General features: G+C 25.6%; 7 protein-coding genes across 7 annotated transcripts; 2 read left to right on the top strand and 5 right to left on the bottom strand.

Moving 5' to 3' along the window:
* Positions 1 to 1,323: 1,323 nt before the first annotated feature.
* OCT59_025626 (uncharacterized protein) lies at positions 1,324 to 3,201 on the top strand (the record flags this gene model as incomplete). The annotated part of the gene is made up of 5 exons (XM_066139841.1): positions 1,324 to 1,348; positions 1,434 to 1,633; positions 1,966 to 2,167; positions 2,254 to 2,391; positions 2,495 to 3,201. The coding sequence occupies 5 exons, from the start codon at positions 1,324 to 1,326 to the stop codon at positions 3,199 to 3,201; spliced, it is 1,272 nt and encodes a 423-aa protein (XP_065992210.1).
* A 352-nt stretch (positions 3,202 to 3,553) lies between these two features.
* Positions 3,554 to 3,814, bottom strand: OCT59_025625 (uncharacterized protein; the record flags this gene model as incomplete). The annotated part of the gene is made up of 1 exon (XM_066139834.1): positions 3,554 to 3,814. The coding sequence occupies one exon, from the start codon at positions 3,812 to 3,814 to the stop codon at positions 3,554 to 3,556; it is 261 nt and encodes an 86-aa protein (XP_065992209.1).
* A 1,746-nt stretch (positions 3,815 to 5,560) lies between these two features.
* Positions 5,561 to 7,436, bottom strand: OCT59_025624 (uncharacterized protein; the record flags this gene model as incomplete). Its single annotated transcript, XM_066139827.1, has 6 exons — positions 5,561 to 5,868; positions 5,953 to 6,189; positions 6,258 to 6,500; positions 6,581 to 7,007; positions 7,096 to 7,308; positions 7,425 to 7,436. 6 exons carry the CDS (start codon positions 7,434 to 7,436, stop codon positions 5,561 to 5,563), a joined length of 1,440 nt encoding a protein of 479 aa, XP_065992208.1.
* A 1,014-nt stretch (positions 7,437 to 8,450) lies between these two features.
* Positions 8,451 to 9,615, bottom strand: OCT59_025623 (uncharacterized protein; the record flags this gene model as incomplete). Its single annotated transcript, XM_025309762.2, has 5 exons — positions 8,451 to 8,605; positions 8,704 to 8,859; positions 8,938 to 9,177; positions 9,293 to 9,439; positions 9,537 to 9,615. The coding sequence occupies 5 exons, from the start codon at positions 9,613 to 9,615 to the stop codon at positions 8,451 to 8,453; spliced, it is 777 nt and encodes a 258-aa protein (XP_025189653.2).
* Positions 9,616 to 14,465: 4,850 nt separating this feature from the next.
* On the bottom strand, positions 14,466 to 14,795 carry OCT59_025622 (uncharacterized protein; the record flags this gene model as incomplete). Its single annotated transcript, XM_025323351.2, has 1 exon — positions 14,466 to 14,795. One exon carries the CDS (start codon positions 14,793 to 14,795, stop codon positions 14,466 to 14,468), a length of 330 nt encoding a protein of 109 aa, XP_025189654.2.
* A 4,080-nt stretch (positions 14,796 to 18,875) lies between these two features.
* OCT59_025621 (uncharacterized protein) lies at positions 18,876 to 19,983 on the bottom strand (the record flags this gene model as incomplete). The annotated part of the gene is made up of 5 exons (XM_066139805.1): positions 18,876 to 19,022; positions 19,090 to 19,286; positions 19,369 to 19,424; positions 19,518 to 19,699; positions 19,771 to 19,983. 5 exons carry the CDS (start codon positions 19,981 to 19,983, stop codon positions 18,876 to 18,878), a joined length of 795 nt encoding a protein of 264 aa, XP_065992207.1.
* Positions 19,984 to 21,215: 1,232 nt separating this feature from the next.
* On the top strand, positions 21,216 to 22,799 carry OCT59_025620 (uncharacterized protein; the record flags this gene model as incomplete). Its single annotated transcript, XM_066139797.1, has 6 exons — positions 21,216 to 21,393; positions 21,464 to 21,490; positions 21,568 to 21,687; positions 21,755 to 22,282; positions 22,379 to 22,469; positions 22,538 to 22,799. The coding sequence occupies 6 exons, from the start codon at positions 21,216 to 21,218 to the stop codon at positions 22,797 to 22,799; spliced, it is 1,206 nt and encodes a 401-aa protein (XP_065992206.1).
* Between the last annotated feature and the right edge of the window lie 352 nt (positions 22,800 to 23,151).

Below are 23,151 nucleotides of genomic sequence, written 5' to 3'. Positions count from 1 at the left end.
GAATATCAAAACAAGGTCGTTAAGATAATCTTAACGATATCATTAACAATATCACTGCGATATCAATTTGATATTGTTGAGATATTATTTAATTTGTCTAATAAAACTTTAATAAATCGTCACCAAATCGGATAAATGATTTATTAACCAAGAAAAAATATTTTTTACATTTTTACTAATGATTTAAAGTTGCGTAATAAAAAAATATATGCTAGAACTTTCAGGAAAAACATGATTACGCAAGCAACAATATTGACTTTTAATAATTGTACTAATTAATACAGTAATACATCTTTAAACATAATTAATAATATAATTAATTAAATTAATTAAATTATGATTTTTACTTCAAATCACCGGGGTAATCATCACCGTTGGCCGGAATTATCAATTTTTACCGGCACTATGTTTTTTAATGCTGGTCGATCGTCGTAATTTCAGTCACCGGTGATCATCACCCCCGGTGATAGTTAGAAAAATTCTTAAATTATATTCTAAAGATATAGTAATCCATCTTTAAAGATATTAAACATAATTAATTAAATTGTATTCTAAAGAAACCAAGGAAGTATAAAAGGTGATGAAGAAAGTTTATGTTCGCCGCCTAATATTATAATTAAAATATATTTTAATCATTATATCTGTGTTTTACATGAACATAACAATATAAATTAACTGTCATAATTACTACATACAAATATATATTAATCATTAATTCTTACTGTATCTGTGACTTACATGAGCATTACAATATAAATTAACTGTCATAATTACAACATACAAATTATTATAGTATTATTAATCTAAATGATAAAATATTAAGTTAAAGTTATATATTTTAATCATTAATTCTTTAATTCTTACTGTATATGTGTCTTACATGAGCATAACAATATAGATTAACTGTCATAATTACAACATCCAAATTATTATAGTATTTTTAATCTAAATAATAAAATAATTAAGTTAAAGTTATATATTCTAATCATTATGAACTCTTACTGTATCTGTGTTTTACATGAGCACAACAATATAAATTAACTGTCATAATTACAATATATAAATTATTATAGTATTATTAATTTAAATAATAAAATATAAAGTTAAAGTTATATCATTATGACTTAAAATTAGACATGTAGATAGATTAAAGAGAAACCTCATTATTTTTAATTATTCCTTCTATTCTTCATGTCAATAATAGAAATAATGTGTCAGATTGACACAATATGAATCAAGAACTTTTCTTTTATTTAAAAGCCCTCTAAAATTCTCTGAAACTCTCAAAATAAATAATTTTCTGAAAACTCTCAAATTTTCAACATGAATTCATATCCTGGACAAGATAGTAAGTTTATATAAACAATATTTCATTTTTATAGTAATTTTTTTTCTTATTCGGCATTTTTACTAACTAAATCTTTGGCTTTTAGCTCTAATCTCTTATTTAAAAAAGAAAAGCAATAAATCATATCGTAGGTTCTTAATTCTACATAAAAATGTTGTTGTTGCCTCAGTAACTTCAGATCTCAAGTGGCATGATCTTGAAAATGCCTGGGCTAGTAATTACATAAGAGAAGTAGAAAAGATTTTTACAGATCAACAAGAAGTTATTGAAACATTAAAACAAAAGGTGTGTATTTTTTCTATTTTGCAAAGATGGGGTAACTCTTAAGACGAGCCACATGCACAATAGCCAGGATTGAGTTTGAACATATGCTATTATGGAGCTATATGTAAAGATGACAAGGTTACTGAGATTTTTGTGACCATGTGCTTCGGCTTCTGAGAATTACTGTTTGGAGACGCTTGGTAGTAACCACTCCATAGCTCGATATTCAGGCATCCTTTCTTTGTCGTTGGTAAAAGTCTGTTAATTTTGGAGGAGAAATTGACTATGTACCTTCTTTTACTACTAAATAAAAAGTTTACACACTGCTAATAATGCTTTCTTACTAATAATAGCTAAATATAGAACGCTTGGAGTATAAGAATGAATTCAAATCATTTTGGAAAATCATAATCAAAGAACATGAAAAACAGAATTTAACACCTAAGGCTAAATTACTTACTGAAGATCCTCCTCAACCTTCTCAAGTTGATAACAAAAAAATTAATAAGAGTATTAAAAAAAATGATGATGATAATACATCTAATTTACTTATTGGTAAGTTATATTATCATTAAATCATCTCAATATTTTATATTTATATTATTTACCAATTTTATTATATCCAAATATTAATTTATTAGAACTTAAAGAGAAGCAAAACCAAAATGAGGATTATTATTTGTCAAAGCAAAATGAAAATCCTGAAACTTCTCACGAAAAAATTAATAAGAACATTAAAAGAAATAATGAAGAAGTTACAGGTGATGATCCATTTATTAGTAAGTATTATTATCATTAAATTGCATTACTTTTAGCATTAAATGGCATTACTTTTTTATATGATTCATTAACTTATTATACATTAAAATATTAATTTATTAGACCTTAAAAAGAGACAAAGACAAAATGAAGATTATATTGGTTTGGCATATAAAGATCTTGTTTCAGGTAATATCATCAGCTTCATTAAACTTCTAAAGGAAACATTATTAACAAGGTCACGAAGGTCATTATATTCAGCAAATGAATCAGTTCTTCAAGTAACTATAGAACTTCTTTTACCATCAAGATATCGTGTTCCTGAACTTTGCTTAATAATGAATACTGCAGTAAATAAGGGAAATGGTAAATTTGGTTTCCTTGATGTTTTTGTTCTAGGAGAATGCTATACAAATATTGAATTAAAATATATTCCACTAACTGGGTTAGTGAGTAATACTGATGGAAAAGATTTTGATACAAATGAATTGGGAGAATTAGATAAAGTAATTGAAAGAGAAGATGAAGATATATTGTTAAGAAGACAATATAGATATTATGATAAAAAAACTAATAAATATATTTGCACAACTATAAATGATATATTAAACAATGGAGCAAAGCAATTAGAAAGGTACATGAGAATAATTGCAAAAGGACAGGCAAATAAATATTCCACAGGAGTATGTGATGAACGAATTAAGATAATTAATTCAAATCTTAATAAGTTGATAGGATTTGTTATTGTAGTAATAGGATTTCGTCGAATAATATGGAAATCCGTTGATGAAAAATTAACTACTAATTATAGATATATTAAGATTAATTAATTTTTATAAAAAATATTCTATTTAATATTATATTTTTTAATAATTTTAACTTTCTTTTTAATTTACCTTAATTATACTTATACAAAAAAATTCTCCCCACTTAATTTATATTTAGATTAAATTTGATTATATACTGCTTTAAATATTTTTTTTTCATTAAAACATTTAGTATATAAAGAATCTTTCCACTCATTATTTTCAGGGATTCATTTTTAGATTATTACGTTTAATTATTATATCTTACCTTAAAATTATTATTATTATTTTAATACTTATATAAAACAGTCCAGTGTGTAAAATTCATGTGCACATTTTAATTTTTATGTGCACAATTTTTAAAATTTAATGTGCACTATTGTGCACAAAATTTCTTAAAGAAAATATCAATAAAATTAATAAAAACTATCTTCACGTAACTCTCACTTAGATGATTAATCATGTCTGTATTATCTAGATGCTGTTTATACATGCCATATTTAGCTTTGACAGCCTGCAATTCAAGCATTTTAGTTGCAAGTTCAGACTCACATCCATCTACCTTGACTTGACAAGTACTAATTGCTATTCTATAATGTTTGCTGTAATCTAATTGAAATCTTCTTTTCTGAAGCATTCAAGTTTTAAAAGAATATAGTGTTTAGAAATTAAAACCTAGTAATGTATAGTACATGTAAACCAAGTACTACTGTATATAATAGAAGCTCGATTAAAGCTTTATGAGCAATAAGATAACTTATTATATGTGTCAAATTTTGAATTTTCAAAGAAATTATTTAGCGAAAGAAAGATAACTTATCAACTAAAGCAAATCTGAAATACATAATCATTATTAATTATTACATCAAAATCCCACACCACCCTACTGAACAAACAATTATCATGGATTATAGTATTAAATTTATTCACTTTTGAAATAACAAATTTTTAAAATGAAATTGAAAATTAAATATGATTCATGATGCATCGTATCATAGCTAAAAAAAATTATATGACTTTAATAAACATTATTAATGGACAATTAAATTGATCGTATAGTGTATGTACAAGTTAATACTTCATTTTTAATAATGAATTAAGTCCTTCCTGATTCATAAAGAAAACAAAATAATTATTCTTAAATAAAAAATTTATAATAAAAAAGATAACTGTTTATAAAAATCAGAAATTTTTATTAATTGCATTTGAAATTAATGACAATGTACTACGGCCCTACCACAAAGGGACTTCCTAAGAAGTGCACTATGCTCCTCCCATGAAAATTACGCATAGCACCATGCCGTACCACAACCAACCGGTCCTATCGCGAGACTGCAGCAAGCTGGTACTCACGAGCTTACTAAAAGTAAGCGCCTATGCTCCAACCCTTTGCATAGTACTATACCGCTCCAAAGATTTCCCAGCCAGCCCTACTGCGAGACTGCAGAAAAAGCTGGTACTCACAGGCTTACAAAGTAAGTATGCTATGCTCCCACCCGTGCATAGCATCATGCTGCTCCAACAAAGTGCCCGGAAGACCACCTGAGAATACCTATAATATTTCTTTAGACAATTATACAGACGAGTTGAAGAGAGGAAGTGAAATAATGGAGGGAAGAAGGGAAGGAACAAGAGTGAGAAGAGGAGAGATGATAAAAGTGAGAAGGTAGAGGAGGAAAGGATGAGAGACAACAAAAAATGAAGGAACAAGTGTGAGAGTAGCTATACTCGAGTATAAAACAAACTATTAAATGTATTCATGATTATAATGAGTCACACAGTAAGGCAGTTATTTGTATCACGTGATTAAGTGTGTGCACATTGATGACGAAGACGGATCGGAGCTTGCTACATCCCTATATGAAGAGTGTTAGTATTTCCAAATTTATAATTTAACTTTTGCTGAAATTAAATTCCATGACGTGTGAAATTTTCATTTCTTTTTGATTCTGTATCATTATTTTCTTTGATTTTGTTTGGAGTGATAGATGACATAATTACATAAATAGTTATTTATGCCTGTATGATTTTTTTTTATTTATTAATTTATTTTATGTGAAGCAGGAAAGACTATCTAAGAGAACATTTAATCTATACAAAGATCTTGTCCTACATTTAATCTATCACCCATTAAATAACGGTCCCTAACTTCTAGATATACAGTATAGACTGATCCTAAACCACGACCGATAAAGGAAAAGGTATGCCTGTATGATTTTTAAACTCAAAATTTCAAATTGAAACTAACTTGTTAGGATCATGTGATATTAATTAAATTAGTGGTTATCTTTGGCAAGCAAAAATCTGAATCTGAACATACATTTCTTTCTTAAGACTTGTTCCATTATATTGTTATATGATAATAAACCTATTTTATTACACATTACACATAATTTTTAATGAATACATCAGACTTTTCCTTAAAATAGTATTCTACTGACGGAGACTTAAATGTCACGATGTGTTTCCCTGGATGATATTCAAATACATTGCATGCTAATACTTCTTCTAATACTTTTTCAACATCCCCTATCGTGTAGAAAGCACTCCTAAAATCAAGATAGTGCATCTCTTTCGAATTCAATAAAGTTTTGATGATAGGTTTTCCTATTTTATAGTATTTCTGATTTGGGAATAGGTGCGCAGCTTTAACTTCATTTTCAACATTATCCATTACTTCCTTTTTAGTTTCTGTAGAAAAAAAAAAAGGAATTTAATCCAATAAAATATTTATAAAAAGAATTTTGATGTAATATATCTGAATCTAATTCCTACCTTCAAAAATTTTTCCATGCAGAAATTTATTCACCTCTCTCTTTAAATCCAAAATACGACCACCGGCAAGTTTATATAATTTATTTACTTCATCATCATTGATCATACATTTTCTTGTGGTCTCTTCAAATTGTAAATTTTCAGCTGTGCATTTCTTAATCAAATAATCTTTTGATTCACTTTCGCTAAGATCACCAATTTCCAGTTTTTCAAGTACTTGTGACAAAGTACCACGTGCTAAAAATGAGAATCAGATTATGTAATAATTCTATTTTATCAAGAGTACAAATGACCTTCACACTTACATTCCATTCTTTCGAGGATAGGACCTTTTGTGCTAATAAATACGGTAATGTATTTGTTTTGTTTGGCATTTTTCATAGCAGAATCCTGTAGACTATCAATAATTTCTGGATGATTTTTCAATCGGTCAACATTATCAAAAATTATAACGGAAGGTTTATTGTGATTTACTTTGTATGATTGAGCGACATCCTCAAAGGCTCTCTTAGCTCTCATCCATTTTGGAAGATTCATATTTTCTTTTTCTATCAAAATAAAATTGTGTTAAAATCATAATTGTATAGTAAATATTAATCAATGATACAAGCAATAATCAAAATATTACCTTGAGTTTCACTCAAGAATTTCCGTTTTAGTCGTGTTAATAAAGAAATTTTTTCCTTAAATGTAAAATTAATAGCCTTTCCAAAAGATTCACCAAAGAATTCAAAATTTTCTGGGACATCAACATATATGACACCCTGTCCAACTTCTCTTGATGCAACTGTAGCTAATGTTGTTTTTCCGATTCCTTTTTCTCCACAAATAACGTGATAAAATGATTGATCTTTATCTGGTTGAAGAATTTCTTTGAAACGTTTTATAAGTAGAGGTCGAGGAATGAACTCATTATCTAAAATATCAGTCACAGGTTGAGTGCCTTTTTCAATGGTATTTTTGAGAAGATTTTTATTATATTCATTCTGATACCACGCATTTGCAAAATCTCCTGACAAGAAAATAGCAATACCAGCTACAATTAATTTCGTAGCCTACAAATAATGAAATGATGATGATAAATTTTTGACTAAAATAATATATATATTAAATAATAATAAAATCTTTTACTGGAAGCCATACTGCAACAGGTTTTTTAATATTTTTCAGGTTAGAGTAGAAAGTAGACTTTTTGGAAGAAGCTTTGGTGGAAGTTGTGGAGTTTGCAGAGTTTGATGTAGAGTTCGTAAATGACCTTGAAGGTGATAATCGAAGTATTCCATGTCTTGAGTTTCTCATCAACTGCGATTGAAGATTTTGTGTTCGGAAGTGAGATGAAAAAATATTATTAAAGGCCTGAATAATTTTTTTAGGAAAAGATAAATGAAGTATTAGATTGAAAATTATTAATTTTAATAATTTATTCCTTATTCTTATATGACTTTTTTGATATAAGATTCTCACATATTTACCTTTGCAAGCATTTTCTTTTACTTCAGTCTTAAATAAATATGTAAATATTTGGTTTAAGTGTTGTTTTAGAATTGATTACAGAACGGATAACAGATGAGTCAGATTGTAACAAATTACTATACAAGCTCTAGCTCTATTTAATTCATTAACTAGTACTGTAATTTTAGCTATAAATAACTGAAAAATGAATTTATATATTTTATAATGTCTTTTATTTAAAATAGAATATTCACAGTTAATAAGTCTGTAATTGCGAAAAATGTAGTGAATTTTATATGAAAATAGTAGAAATTAATTAATTAATTATTAGAATATTTCCGATAGATTTAACATTAACGTGAGATTCGTAATTTTTCCCATTTTACGGAATGTTTCATTATTAGCCAAGCACAGATAAATTTATTTTTCTGAACATAGCACCAATTTTGATCGAAAATATGATAACTTTGATCGGAATTATGTGCAAACCGGACAATAGTAATAATGGGAAAACTTGTCAGAAAGAAAATTTATAAGATTTAATAACAAATATTACATGCATAAATTATCATAAATAATATTATTAAACTAATAAATCATATCAAGACTAAATCCACCACCTTATGAACTTAGTAATTTTACTGAAAAAACTGATTCTAAATCAGAAAATCGAAATTCAATTAAAATCATATCTAGAAAATATCATTTAGATAAATAATAATTCATCTCAGCAGATTTTAGAATTCCTATAATACTTATTTTCAAAGCAGGAGTACAATTAATACAAGATTTTGTGTCAACTTGTCTAAGGTGGCGTCGTTTTTGATTTTCACAAATTCGATATAAACTTACAAATTCAACGAAATTATATTACTCAAATCTTCATTTAGAAATAATGTAATTAGCGTTAAGAAATAAAAAATTGCATTAATGGATTGGGATTCTGATATTATCTTCGGCACCAGTTCATCAATCTATCCATCAGAGACGATAAAATACCGGAAGAAACAGAACTCGTTAAAGCAGAGAAACTTTGTTAGGATATTTTAATTTTGTTGTACACGATGCTTATATGGACCTCTTTTGGTTGCTCTTCTCGCTTTTCGAGCAGAGTCTTTGCATGTTTCAGTGATATTAAGATCAATACAACGTTGACAAGGCCTTTTATCGTCACATTTTTTGCGCGACTTTTGACAGTTAACTACATTAAATAAATAACCATTACAATAAAATGTCAAATTGCGAATTACCGTCAAAAAGAACATTACAATGACGATTAATAAGTAAAATTCTATTTACCACAAGCACACTTTACTTGTTCTCTCTTTGTAGTTCTTTCTGTGGTTGGCCAAATAAGGGAAGGTTGTGATTGAACTTCATTTTTTTCCTGGTTAGAAAGTTCTTGCTGTTGCGGTTGACTTTCTTGAGCATTCAAATTAATTTCTTCTGGTGGTACTAACATTAGTTTAATTATTACGATAAGTGTTTAAATATGTAGCAATGAAATGTCAAAAAGAGAAAAGCTTAAAGTACCATGATTCTTAATGACTGATTTTTTATTATTTTTTCTACTGACATTTACATACGATGAAGAATGATATATTTCACGAATCAATCTCGATCTTTTCATTCCAGCTTCGCCGATCAACACTTTTTTGCCTAATTTTCTCTCTTTTCTAATGGAATCTCTGCATGTTTCGGCGATATTAAGCCTAATACAGCGTTGACAGGGCCTTTCATCATCACATTTCTTGCATGACTTCTTACAGTTAACTAAAATCATTTGAAATAATAATGTAACCGTTACATAAAAATGACAAATTAGTGTTATAATTTTAGCAAAAAAATAAATATACGAAAAAATAAAGTTGCGTAAAGTACTATTTACCACAAGCACATTTTACTTGTTCTCTCTTCATATTTCTTTTTGATAATAATTCAGCAAAAGAAGGTTTTGTTTGAACTGAAACACTTTTTCGTGTATAAAGTTCTTGTTGCTGTTGTTGAATTTCCGGAAAGTTTAAATCATTACCTTCTAATGGTATAGAAGACATATTAACTTTTTTATATAAATAAATTATCAAGTGTTTGAATATTATAGTGACAAGATATCAAGAAGGGAAGAACCATACCACAATCCCCAGTTAGTGATTTTTTTCTTTTTTTTTTATAAGAATGGTATATATCATGGATCAGCCTTGATCTTCCCATTACGGCTCCGCTGATCAATGACTAATTTTTCGCCCTTACGTGGTTTGCGGAATGGCTAAACTTTTTTTTTTTTATAAATAAAGTCTAAAAAAAGACAAATAAAAATAAAAACAAAAATTAACAACTAATGATAAACATAACAAAATATCTTAATATATTAAAACAAAGTAAAAAATTATGGAGTAGGAAAGAATGAAATAGTTAATATAAAGGCGTTGTTTCTTTTAATAAATAAATAATTATTACTACATACTAAAAGTAGAAAGATAATTCAAAAATTTTGACTTTTTTGGTTAATAACGTGAGTACAAAATTTATAATCAATGAAAATCTTTGCGTGCAAGTCACGTGGTCTTTATTTATTATTAACGTTGGTCAAAAAAGATTTCAGGTAAAAAAAAAATTTTTTTTACGAAATTATTATATTCTAAACATAAAAAATAACGGACATATTATACAAATTTTTATGTACTATTATTTTTTTATTAGAATAAATAAATTTATTTGTGAGATAATTTTATGTTATTGCAGGTATTCAGACACAAATGAAATTTCGATTTATCTTGAAAAAAAAATATTATATAAAAAACTCCGAAAATTAATCATTTTTTTGGGACAATTCTAAACTATTTTAAAACTTTGTAATATGAAATTTCGAAATGGGTTGTACTTTTTTATGACTTAAATGATATGAGCAGAACGTGTTGATTTTCGATAAGTAATCTTAATCGTTGTTGAAATTCTAGTAATACAGCGGCTCGTTCTAATAATGGAATTCTATATCGGTAAACTTAATTTTTAAACAATCAAAAATGGACTAACAATAATATTTTTGAGTTCTTTGTTAGAATTCGATGATCATCTGCGATTGTCCAACGGAACGAAATAATAATATGGATTCCGTTATGAAAACTCTGATTTATTTTCTCTAATGTCACATTTTTTATTTTTACAAAACCACTGAAAAAGATTTTTAAAAATTTCATTTTAGCAGATAATTTAGAAAAATGGCAAGAATTTGCATGTCATACGACTCTTATTACTGGTAGATCACTTTATATTTATTACATATGTTAAGTGTTCCGGTCATATCAAATACAAAAGACATTAACAACCTAACCTGCAAAGAGTTATTATGATTCCTTAAAAAGTCTAGAAAATCTTACATCACAAAGCCCGTTTTTTTATTATGGATAGTTATCATCACATTTATACTATCAAAAATAACTCTTTCATTATAATGATGCAATAATTCAATCGAGCTTAACTTATTATTTATTAGTCTTTGTTAACAACCGTATTACCTTCACCTCAAGATAACAACGTTCTAAAAGGCGTATAAATGACGTACGACCGAAAAATTGCGCAGTATTAATTTCCTCTTTAATAAATACTCATGAGACCTTTTTCGCGCAATCATTTTTGCATAATTTTCATTTATAAGTCAATTTTTTTTTGCTTTTTTTTTCAAAGTATCTATATCGTCATAACAAGTCACTGATAGTAACGATACATTTAGAAAGATTTTTAAAAGTAGGTATATATATATTCAAACTTTCATCTGAAATATATTTTATCATAGTTTCTTTCTCTAAAATCACTTACAGATATTGTGTCTAAATAATAGTTATGTTTTCTAAAGATGATATTAAAAACCTTCAGACGAGTTTGAAGACCTATGAACCTACGGAGGATAACATACACAATTGCTGCAATTTGAGTAGCTAACCAATTTTACTTTTTTAACTTTTAACATACCATATTCAGTACCTAATGCATGATGATACTTATACTTTACTACCTTTGGAAATATGATAATTTAGGCGAAAATTGATATTTAGTAACATGACAGTTATTTTTGTATTAATTAGAAATAATAATTTAGTACAATAAATTGATATCAAATCAAATATTTAAAACATAAATCATCTTTATGGTAATTCTTAAATGTTTATGGTTGATTAATTGTAAATTATTCTAAGCTATTCCCTAAAATGAGAAAAAATGTGAAATTTATGGGATTATTTTAATTTTTGTAATTTTTATAGAATGAATAAAGAAATTTATAAAAATTTGATACATGTTTGTTATATAATATATTGTACATTATATGAAAGTGCACATTTTTTACCAACTTGTCTCAATGGTATATTTACAATTATTTTAAAACTGACCATATATTAGACATAAATATAATTTAACATAAATCAAATCATTCAAAATATGTAGGATATTCTAATTTTGGACAATGATTATAAATGGAATAAAGCCAACCGAGTTATATAAAGTAAGATGATTAATTGTATTATCTTTCTAATGTCTTGCTTAGTTTCTCACATGACCCTCCTTATTTATTATAATTGTCAAAGTGTAATACGTTCAAATCTTTGCAAATCTGTGCCATTTCATAAAAATTATTTGAATTTACATAACATAGATCAACATCTAGACTATAAACTCATATAAAGATGTTATAGCTCTCGGAAATGATTGTAAAGGTTGAAAAGTTATGCTACTCCAATTCTTTAATGTTTTTACATTGACTAATGAATAACTTGTAAATTTCTTACTATAAAATAATTCTTTTTTCTGAATATAAATTAAGAGCATGTATCATTTCTTCTTTAAATACCAAACTTATAATATTATTTAGTATAAGTTCAACTTTTAGAAATTTACATAGGCTAATATAATTAAACACTGGGATTTTGAAATAATTGTTGAGAGTAATCTAGTATTATTATCAAATAAAAGTTGTTTTGAAGAAGTTGGTAAGAAGGAAAGTATAATATTAAAATATTTAATTTTTTAATTGCTTGCAATTAAAGTGTCCCATAAGATAGGAACTACTAAATGATACCATTCTTTATTAACTTAAAAGCAGGAATATAATGATTTATTATCTGCTCATAATTTATCAATTTTTTCATTTGATTTTATTTTAGTTTATTCAATAATAGAATTACGTACACCTGCTACGTAATTTGTGGTATATTTGGTATCTGATCACAAAATTCGATAAAAATCAGCATATTGTATTGTAACACACAAAATAAATTTAACTATCACTACATGCTTGCGCAAAAAAAAACATCATTTTAGTGATTTGCTAATTTTTTTTTAAAAAAAATAATTTTTTTCCGTTCGGCCAAGTCAAATTGTCAAATTTAGGATTTTTTTTTTTTTCATGAGAAGCAAATAATTTCATTTACTGAAGCTGATCTAATATTATTCATGTTATAATGAAAAGATATTTTGTAAAGTAAAAAACTTTTACATGAAATCAAAAAAAGGGGGACCCTTATGATAGTTATTCGTATTTTCAAATAGTAAAAATAAAATAAAATAAATTAAATTATCGGAATTGCTAAATTGGTCCACAGGTCTAGATTAAAAGTGAACTTGGAAGCCTAGTCTAATTCACTACTCTTTCATTTTTAGTCTTTCTTTTTATTTATTTTTTACCAAGAGTATTTTTTTATTAAATATTTACAATAAAAATAAGTTAAAATTTTAAAAATAAATAATAACTACATAAAAAAACTCAATTAATATGGCTAAATTTAACATAATATTATTTTAAAAAGTTATGAATCAATCACCATTCACGAAAACAAAAGACGAAGTTAATAAAATTAACATATTATAGTACTTATATCTGATCATAACTATCATAACTATGAATAAGTTTATGAAGTTTTAATAATTTTCTATTTTCTGTAATTTGTTTTCTTTATTTTTTAAAAAAAATGGCTAATTTACTAATTTATACATTTTTATAATTTAACATAACGATAGTATATCAATCGCAAAAGTATAGTCCTTTCCTTCAACTTCCGAAAATCAAAAAATTATGTAGCTTATTCCAATAATCGCTAGTATTCCATTGTTTTTATTAAAAATTTGAACGTATAATTCATTCAAAAGTTGTTTATGTAAACCATATGATAGAAAACGTAATTTAAACCATTAAATAAATAAATGAATATACACAGTGAAATTCGATAAACCGGATCTTCGATAAACCGGATTTGGGCCTAAACCGGATTTTTTTGCTGGAACCAAATCACGTATATTAAAATAGTTTCGATATACCGGAGTTTACTAGTAAAAGCTCGATATTTGATAAAACGGATCAATTTTCTAACCAGCTATAGTAAAAATGATTCGATAAACCAGATCACGTGATTATTAACCAATAAAATTTAAGTAACGTGATGCGGTAAATCTTAATTTTGGCCAGAATTATAAAAATCTTAATTCCGGCCAAAGTTATATATTACTTATATATTCAATTGAAATATTTTATATTCATTTTCATGACCTCTATGACTAAAAACTAAGATAAAAAATTAAAATATAATGTGTATTAATTTTATTAGCATGAATTTTTCAAAAAAATTCAGTATAATAGATTTTTAATATATTCGCTATACCGGATATCCTGATAAACCGGATATTTTTAGTGGAACCGATAGATCCGGTTTATCGAATTTCACTGTGCATATTTTTTAAAATAATTTATAAGTGAAATTATAAATATATTTAGTCATCATTATCATCATCTGTTAAATAATAAAACATTACATTATTATTTTACATCATAAAATTAATATCCTAAATATATAGTAGATTATATTTACCTCCTAACTAGGAACCTCTAAGTTAACTAATTGAGAATCTTGACAATCTATCATAATAAATAAAATTAATCATTATCTTAATTATTTTATAAAATTTAAAAATATAATATAGTAAAATGTAATACCTTCATTATCTTCTTCATTAAGAAATGTAGTAGCAATAAAAGATGAATTAATGGGTTTTGACAAATTACTGAATGTAAATGCTCAAATAGTATCAGGTTTCTTTTCATATGAGGTTGAAATATTTGGTATTTCTTTATCAGCTTCTTTAAATACAGCTTTAACTACTTCTCCTTTATATCCATATTTTTCATTATCATTATAATTATACCAACATTCTAATATTTCATATAATTCATTGGCTGTTGGTCTTTGATTTGGATTAGCATTCATACATCTATGAGCTAATTTCTTATAAATTTCAGGAGTTCCTTTTCCAAATTCTGGTCTGAGTCCATTACATATTTCTAATGCTAAGCCATTTTCATGTTTTCTTTTATGAAAAGGTGGTTTTCCAGATGATAATTCAACCATAACTACACCAAAACTATAGATATCTGAAGATAATGTATATGGTTCTCCATTTAAAACTTCTGGAGCAATATATGGCAACACACCATATATTTTATTATCTGATTTTTGTTTATTTGATGGTCCGGATAATCCAAAATCTGATATATAAGAACTTCCTTCAATTCTTAATATATTTCCACTATGAAAATCTCTATGAAAATATCCCAATTCATGTAAATATTTAAGGTCCATTGCTGACCAATATAAATATTTAATTTTCTCTCTCCATAAAATTTTGTTAAAATTACTTGAAAGAATATTTCTCAAATTTCCATCATTTGCAAATTGCATAATCATTATAATTTCTTCAGTTTCTGGATCTTTAGTTATTCCATAAAATTTTAAAGAATTACTATGTAAACAACTTAATTTCCAATGCGTTTTAAGCTATTATCCAAATTAAAATAAATTAAATATATTTTAACAGTTTTTAAAATTATAAATAAGTACTGTACATGTGAAAAAAATACCTCATTTAAAAAATCAGTTGACATATTCTGTAATCCATTTAGCCTTTTCAAGGCAACTATCATAGATTTAGGTTCTTTTTTTATCCAATTTCCATCATCTTTAATGTATTTTGCTATACCATCAATCCAAGTTGCAGAATACACTTTTGCAAATCCACCTTCACCTATTTGTTTCATATCTTCAAATCTATCAAATGGAACCCATTCAAGAAATGACGGATAATAACCCTTATAATAGTAAGTACTTGCATTATAGATCGTATCCTTCATAAAATTATCAATATCATCATTTCCACTGGTCCATCCTTCAATTATACAACGAGGAATACATTATTTACCCCAAAATTTAAAATTATCTGGGTCATAACAATTTTCATGATTAATTTTTGATGAATTTGGATTTTTATTGGAAATATTTAATTCATTAAATTTAGTTACTACTTCGTTTTCATTAATAAAATTCATTTTTAATTTATATTCTGTTAAAATTTAAGTTTGTTTCAAATTTGTGAGAAAGAATCTTATGCAAAAAAAAAAAATTGGCGTTATTTTTATATTTATACTCAATGAAGATAAAAAAGGATTATTCCAACCAAAATTGTCATTGACATAATTATGATACATCACAGTATCACCCGAAGTGTAACGAAGGTGATACAAATGTCCGTCTGACACGTGATGAAGTACAACAATAAAACTTTAATTAGCACTCCGTTTCCTAGATCATTTCAATAATTAAAATTTATTAAAAGTCTACTAATTTTGTTGATAAGTGAAATGTAGCACTAAAAATTTGTATTTGAATATTAAATTATATCTTAATTTACTTTCCGTTGTTTAAATTAATAAATGCTACAAAACCTTTTTAAGCGTAGTAAATAAGGGTAACATTCATTATTTATTATACTTAATAACACTTAATGTACATAGAACCAATAAGAAACAACTTCTTTTTAAAATATTTAATGTGATACTTTCTAATTTTTATATTGTACTTATTATTAAGGTTTATATTCGTATTTTTTTCTAATAGAAAAGGAAAAGCAAGAAATTATTTGAAAATTATAAATTTTATTACGTAGTATAGATTTAATTTTATATTTAACATTTTTATTATTTATATTATTACATTAAAATAAATAAGTTTATCTGATGAATAATAGAATTAAATAATATAATTATAACAAGAGGTCATTTTCATGGGGGAGCTTGACATGCTTTTAAAAGATCTTTTAAGTGAAAGTTATTGTAAAAAAAAAAAATGACTTCAATTTATAAATATACAAATTGTTGATCTCTCCCTTATAAACAAGCTTCGTTAAAATAAATAAATTTTTTAAATCTAGTTTTTTCTTAAATAAAATGAATAAACAAAAGATTTTTTTTTTATTTATAATGAGTAAATTAAATATAGAGAAATGGCAGAGTTCAGTTTATTATAAGTTAAAATAGTAAAATAGTAAAAATTTAAGGGAATTGCTAAACGTTGCCTGGGCGTTTGTCGCCTGGGTTTTTTTTTCAAATATGTCACATGATGTACAACATATAGAGTAAATTTATTAATTGGATTTTTTTAACTTACCTAATTTTTGATCGACTAAACTTAAAAATTTTATCGCAAAAGATATTTTAAAAAAAAATTTTTTGCAAACATATTTATTCAAATTAATCTTATCTGATGAAATTTTATTTGCAAATATCAAATTTAAGTCACACATTTACGATTTTAAAGAAAAAAATCATCGTATTTTTAATGAAGTGATACAAATAAAAGAAACAATAACAATAATATATAAATAAAAAGATAAATAAATTACAATGATCAAGAAGAAAGTTGCTAATAAAAAAATGAAATAACAATGGAGTAATGGAAAGTAATAGAAGATGAAAGGAGTAAAAAAGAGTAGTGAGAAGAATTAGTGAGAAGTGATAGGAAACAAAAAGGAGAAATAGGGCATGATGGTAGATGAAGAGGAGTGATGGGAGACGAAAAGGAGTGATGAGAAGATGAAGAGGAGTGATGGGAGATGAAAAGGAATGATGAAAAGATGAAGAGGAGTAATGGGAAGATGAAGAGAAATGATAGGGAGACGAAAAGAAATGATAGGAAGTTAAATTTAATATAATGGTGATTATCTTCTAAAATGGAAACGAAATAGAAAATTTGTTGGTGAAGATCACGACAATTGAAATCAAAAGATTTGTTAAATTTATTAAAGTCGTACAAATATTTTTTTGAACGTATTATTTCAAATTTTCATTAATAAAATATTTAAAAATTATATTCCAGGATTTTATAATTTGAACAAAAAAATACAAAAAGAATTCTGATTGGTTAACTAAACTATGCTTGACTAGGGATGGCAACGGTCGGTCATGGTCGGTCATTGGTCGGTCATAACCGGTCAAGAACCTTTGACCGACCGACGACCGACCGACTGTTTGACCGATCATTTTTTTTATATTTTCGCAGCGTTTTTATTAAGGCAATTAAAAAAATGTGCGAAAACGTTTTTTATTAATTAAATTATTAATAATAACGTGCGAAAACGTTTTTTATTAATTAAATTATTAACAAAAACGTTTTCGCAACATTTTTGTTAAAATAATTAAAAACGTTTGCGAAAAACGTTTTTTGTTTATTAAATTATTAATAAAAAACGTTTTCGCAACGTTTTCTATTAAAATAATTAAAAAACGTTTATGCACGTTTTTTATTAAATTTTTCATAAAAAAATTTGGTCGGTCAAATGGTCGGTCAAACTGGTCGGTCAAACGGTCGGTCAGAAGTCTTGACCGGTCATAATTGGTTAATGACCATGACCGTTGCCATCCCTATGCTTGACGTTAATCAGTAAGAGATTGATAATATGCAAAGTGATGAAAAAGTTGGTTCAAACTTGTTGGATATTTTTATTGACATTAAATACTCCACTCGATCCTAGCGGGTCCATTGACTGGAATTAATAAAGTCACATTCAGCCATTTGTATCAGAGGCTGTAGCTGAGGCAAAAGTTAAACTAGCGCTAAACTCATAAAATATGCATCAATCAATCCGTCTCTCGTCAAAGAGATAAAGGTAATAAAATAATAACTTTATCGATTTTATTGGTCATATTTATTTGTGTAACATTTTGAAAATTTTCGCGTGAATAAAGAATAATCTCACGAATACATTTCATTTCATAAAAAATATATATGTATGTACTGTATATATATATATGATAAAATTATATTGTAATTATTAATTTAAAAATTTAAAAAATTTAACGTTAAAAAAAAAAATGTGCTGATAAATTAAGTAGAGTCATTTTACGTTCGTTCATAATAATCATCAAGATCATCTTTATAATAATATGATTCCTTAAATGGTTCCAGTTCTTCTTTTAATACTAAAATAATACAAATTATTTTAGTAATTGTAGTAATTGATAAAATTTTTTTTTTTAAAATCTATAAAAAAAAATTTGTTTTTTACTTACGATAATCTTTTAAGCCTTTTCCAAACTTATTATGACAAATTATTGAATTTATCATTGTAATTGTTATTAGAAAAATTGAAATTATGCTCTAAACAATATCAATTATCCTTCTTGCGTTATTAGGATTAACAGATATTTCTTTAGATACTTTTATTATTACATAAATATAATATACATAAAGAATTAATCTAAAAAGATAAGTAACAATCATTATACGGTTTGATTCTTCACGAACCTGTAAATAAACAAATATGACAATTAATTCCTTTTTTTTTAAAAAAAAAAAAGTTTAAATTAGTTACCCCTTTAATCATTATTAGTGCAATTATACATGAAAGGATATTTGGCCAAGGTAAATACTTCAAGATTTCCAACGGATTTTCCACGTCATAACCATATTTTCTTACCAATAGAGATATATAAGTAAACTCCGAAAACATAGCAACTAAAATCTGTAAGTGACACGAAGTTAATTGCAAATGATACCATTTATAGATTTCTATTAAGTATATTGATATTTTAGAAAGTATATAGAAAAATTCAACTTAAATTAATATATATATATATATGAAAAATTTAACCTTTAATTTCGGTATTCATTATTCTGTTCGAATTGACAATCACAAATAAACTTTTCCTAAATGTAATTAGATTTTACATGTTAGGATTCTTGTTTAAATAATTTTATATGTAGTTAGTCAATGTTAGAATATTTATTAATTTTATTTACCTCTCTCGACATAACCAAATAATAACTACAAGCAAAATAAGTAACAGAAATATTGCTTTTAAAACTATAAACGCAATAGATCTGGAAAATTTTGTAAGAAAATAGCCGTAATACGTTTTTAGAATGAATATAACATTCACGATAAAATATATTAATATATGATTAAGAGTTCTGAATGTTGCCTATAAAAATACAAGAGATAACATTATTTTAAAATTAGAACATAATTTTAAAAGGAACTCACTATAATTACCGTAATAATTCCAGATGTAATAACTATAACTGAATAAAAAAAAAAGACTAGAGAATCTATAACAGCTACCCTTATAAAATCTTTTCTAATCCAAACATCAATGGTTTCAATCAAGGCAACAATAGAATTTGCAAGAATGATGACACAAAACAAAGTCTCTATGAGACTTAAATTTGGAAGGAAATTATTCTTGAATTTACGGAAATCATTCATGTTTATTTCGTAGGATAATTTTCTTTTGTGGGATAAACTTTATCTGACTATTTTTGCAGAACTTTTCTTAATATACAGCAACAGCATATTTTAATATAATCATTTTGTATCAGTAGTACAAAAGCTTTGATGGCGTAAAAGATTTCACAATATAATAAAGGATGGATCTATCAAAGATCTGTGTTACCTTGAAATGGGTTTTTTAGTGTATTCTTATATATGTTTACCAAATTGTAGTAATCTGTATTCTGAGGGGGGGACTGTAAGGGTTTTTTTACGTATCAAAGGTTAGGTTGTGGTAGCCGATCGCTTGCTGACTAATGGGAATTGGGCTAATTCAGCAAAAAAATTGGATGATCGGTATTAACAAATTATGATAAGATTCCGCTAAATTAGGCTAATTAGAAAATAGACTATCCTTAAAATCGATAGATCTGAAATTATAAATAAATATAATAAAAATATTACATCTTTTTTACGTATTATCTATTATTAATTACGTTCCTTTATTATTATTATTATTATTACAAATCACACATTACATTTTCTTATTTGAATTACTATGGAATATTTTATTCTACTAATCGACCCATTTTTTTCTTCATTGCTATTTTAGGTTTGGACTTAAAACTTCGGAAACTCCGTTTCTTTACTTGCTATTTCAGAAATGGAAGGTACCGATCAAAAACAGAACAGTACGAGTAAGGTGACAATGTTCTATTTATTAAACCTTTTTTATTATTATCCTCTATTTTAGGTTTAGACTTGAAGCTTTAGTAAGTGACGTAATTATTACTTATTTAATTTATCTAGCTAAATAAGAACTTTGATCAGAACACTTATCTCGAAATGAATAGTTTACGTGGCAATTTGATAAATGACGAAATTATTGTTTAATGAATTAACTAATTTATTATTAATTACTAATGAATTGTTTTACTATATTTAGCTCGAAATGAATGGTTATAATGGATTAAGTGTAGACTATTATTGCTAACCAATATCATCAAATATTCAATCAAGATTATTTAGAATGGTGGATTTTACTTACTTATTATTGTTCAAGATTGCTGATATTAATAAAACCTAATAATTTATAATAGTCTGACGATGAATTCGCTACATATAAACCTAATCTAGTTAATTATTTAATAATACGTGCTACAAAAAAAAAAAATTTCATTAAGATTAAAAAGAAACCTTAGTCGTATTAAAACTCTATAATAACAAAAATGTTTCTTTTCGAATCTTGTTGTCTTTTTCGAAAAACAGAACCTAAATTTTTCAGCATATTACGATTGTTGATTGCTCTTTTCTTTTCATGTGCTCTTGGTTATTATATTTTGTTTTCATTTTACGAATTCGTTTCCGAAATTAAGACTGAAGATTCTATAACTTTTACATATCCAAGTAACTAATTTTACATTATATATTATGTAAAATCTTTAAATTTTTAATTAAACTTTTTTTTTTTAAATAGATTTTAGTATTTGCCAAAGAACTTTAAGTAAGATTTCTAAAAAATATTTTTTTAAGGCGTAATATAATTAATTTTAATATACTTATCAATTTCATAATTGAAAGGTGATTACGACAATAATTCAATATTAAGAATATCGTTATACAAATTATACAAATTAAATAAAACACAAAAGTATATTCCTGAAAATTATTCTTTCTATGATAAAGATAATGACAATAAAAGTAAGTTTATTGATATTAATATTCGACGATTGATTTTTTAAAAATTAATTATTTGTTAATTTCATAGCTATGACGAAATTTTATCCATACATGTCAAACTATTTATACATCAATAATTCGATTCCTAAAAGCTCCGAATTTTTTGTTAATGACGATCTCGATAATCGTTGTATGAAATTTACTCCTAACGATGAATACTACAGAACAATTAATTATTTTAATGGAAAACGACAATTGAAAATATTTAATACACTTCTCTTTATTATTACTGTGGATAATTCGTCAATTTATGATTACTTCGAAATTAATTTTCAATCATTTAAGAAAAATGATACTGAGATGAAATTAAATCCTAACCCATACTTTATTACTCCAGGAAAATATAATATTTATAATATTTATTACAAAAATACGAATCGATATTCTTCACAACTTTCTGGATTTCTTGGTTTTGATGCAGATAAAAATTATATGAGTATTGTAATTTCACATGGCGTACTTGCTCAAATACCGAATACTTTCAATACCGTATTAGAAATCTCTTTTGACTATAATTTTATAATTAAAGAAGATATTAATTTTTCTAAAAATAACGGTATCTAGTAATTTTATATATTAATTTCGTATTTTTCATAATTGAATATTAACCTTATTCATATTTAATAATTAATTTTCCTCTTCTCTTTTTTAGTTAAAAAACTTATAGAAAATTTTGGTGGTTTTTATGGTGCTATAAGCGGAATATTTGTTTTTCTATTTGGCGCTTCAAAACTTTCTCCATGGTAAATATTTAAAAATTATTTGAAATAATATTGAAAAAATCTTAACAATTTATCATATTTTTTCTAAGGGGAATTTGTCAAATTTACTTGTTACGTTGTTGGCCATGTCGTCAGAGATTTAAAGAAAGTTTGGCGAATAGATATGTTTCTCGTGTAGGAATACCATTAGTAGAAGATCCATGTAATCTACCAGAGAATGGTAGAATCGAAGATAGAGTAGCTATATTAGAAATTTTGTTAAAAGAGTATTATATTGATGATTATTATCTAGTTGAGTTAAGAAAAACACGTGAAAAATATTTAAGAATATCAGGAGACGAAATTGCATGATATAATTTCTAACTTTTTTTTTGTATCATATTATTTCTTTTTTCTTTTTGTGCAGACCCCTTAATTAGGAAATTATTAATTATTTTCAATTTATATAACTTTAATTATTTGTATTTTATAAAATTATGTCCTTTATGATTGGATATGTATGATTACGTTGTGATCAAATCAATCAAATTCGACAATAAAATCATCTTTAATCGAAAGAAAAATTCATTACCGACTATTATATATCACATGAAAAAGTAATAAATTGTTTTAGTTAATAATTACGATTATTTATTTTATTATAGTAGTTATTTTCGTTTGTCATAGATTTTTGTAATGTAATTTTTAAAAATTTGAAAGCTAA

This window comes from Rhizophagus irregularis, chromosome 5, assembly GCF_026210795.1.
Source record: "Rhizophagus irregularis chromosome 5, complete sequence".
Lineage (NCBI taxonomy): Eukaryota > Fungi > Glomeromycota > Glomeromycetes > Glomerales > Glomeraceae > Rhizophagus > Rhizophagus irregularis.
This window is presented reverse-complemented; position numbering and strand designations above follow the sequence as displayed.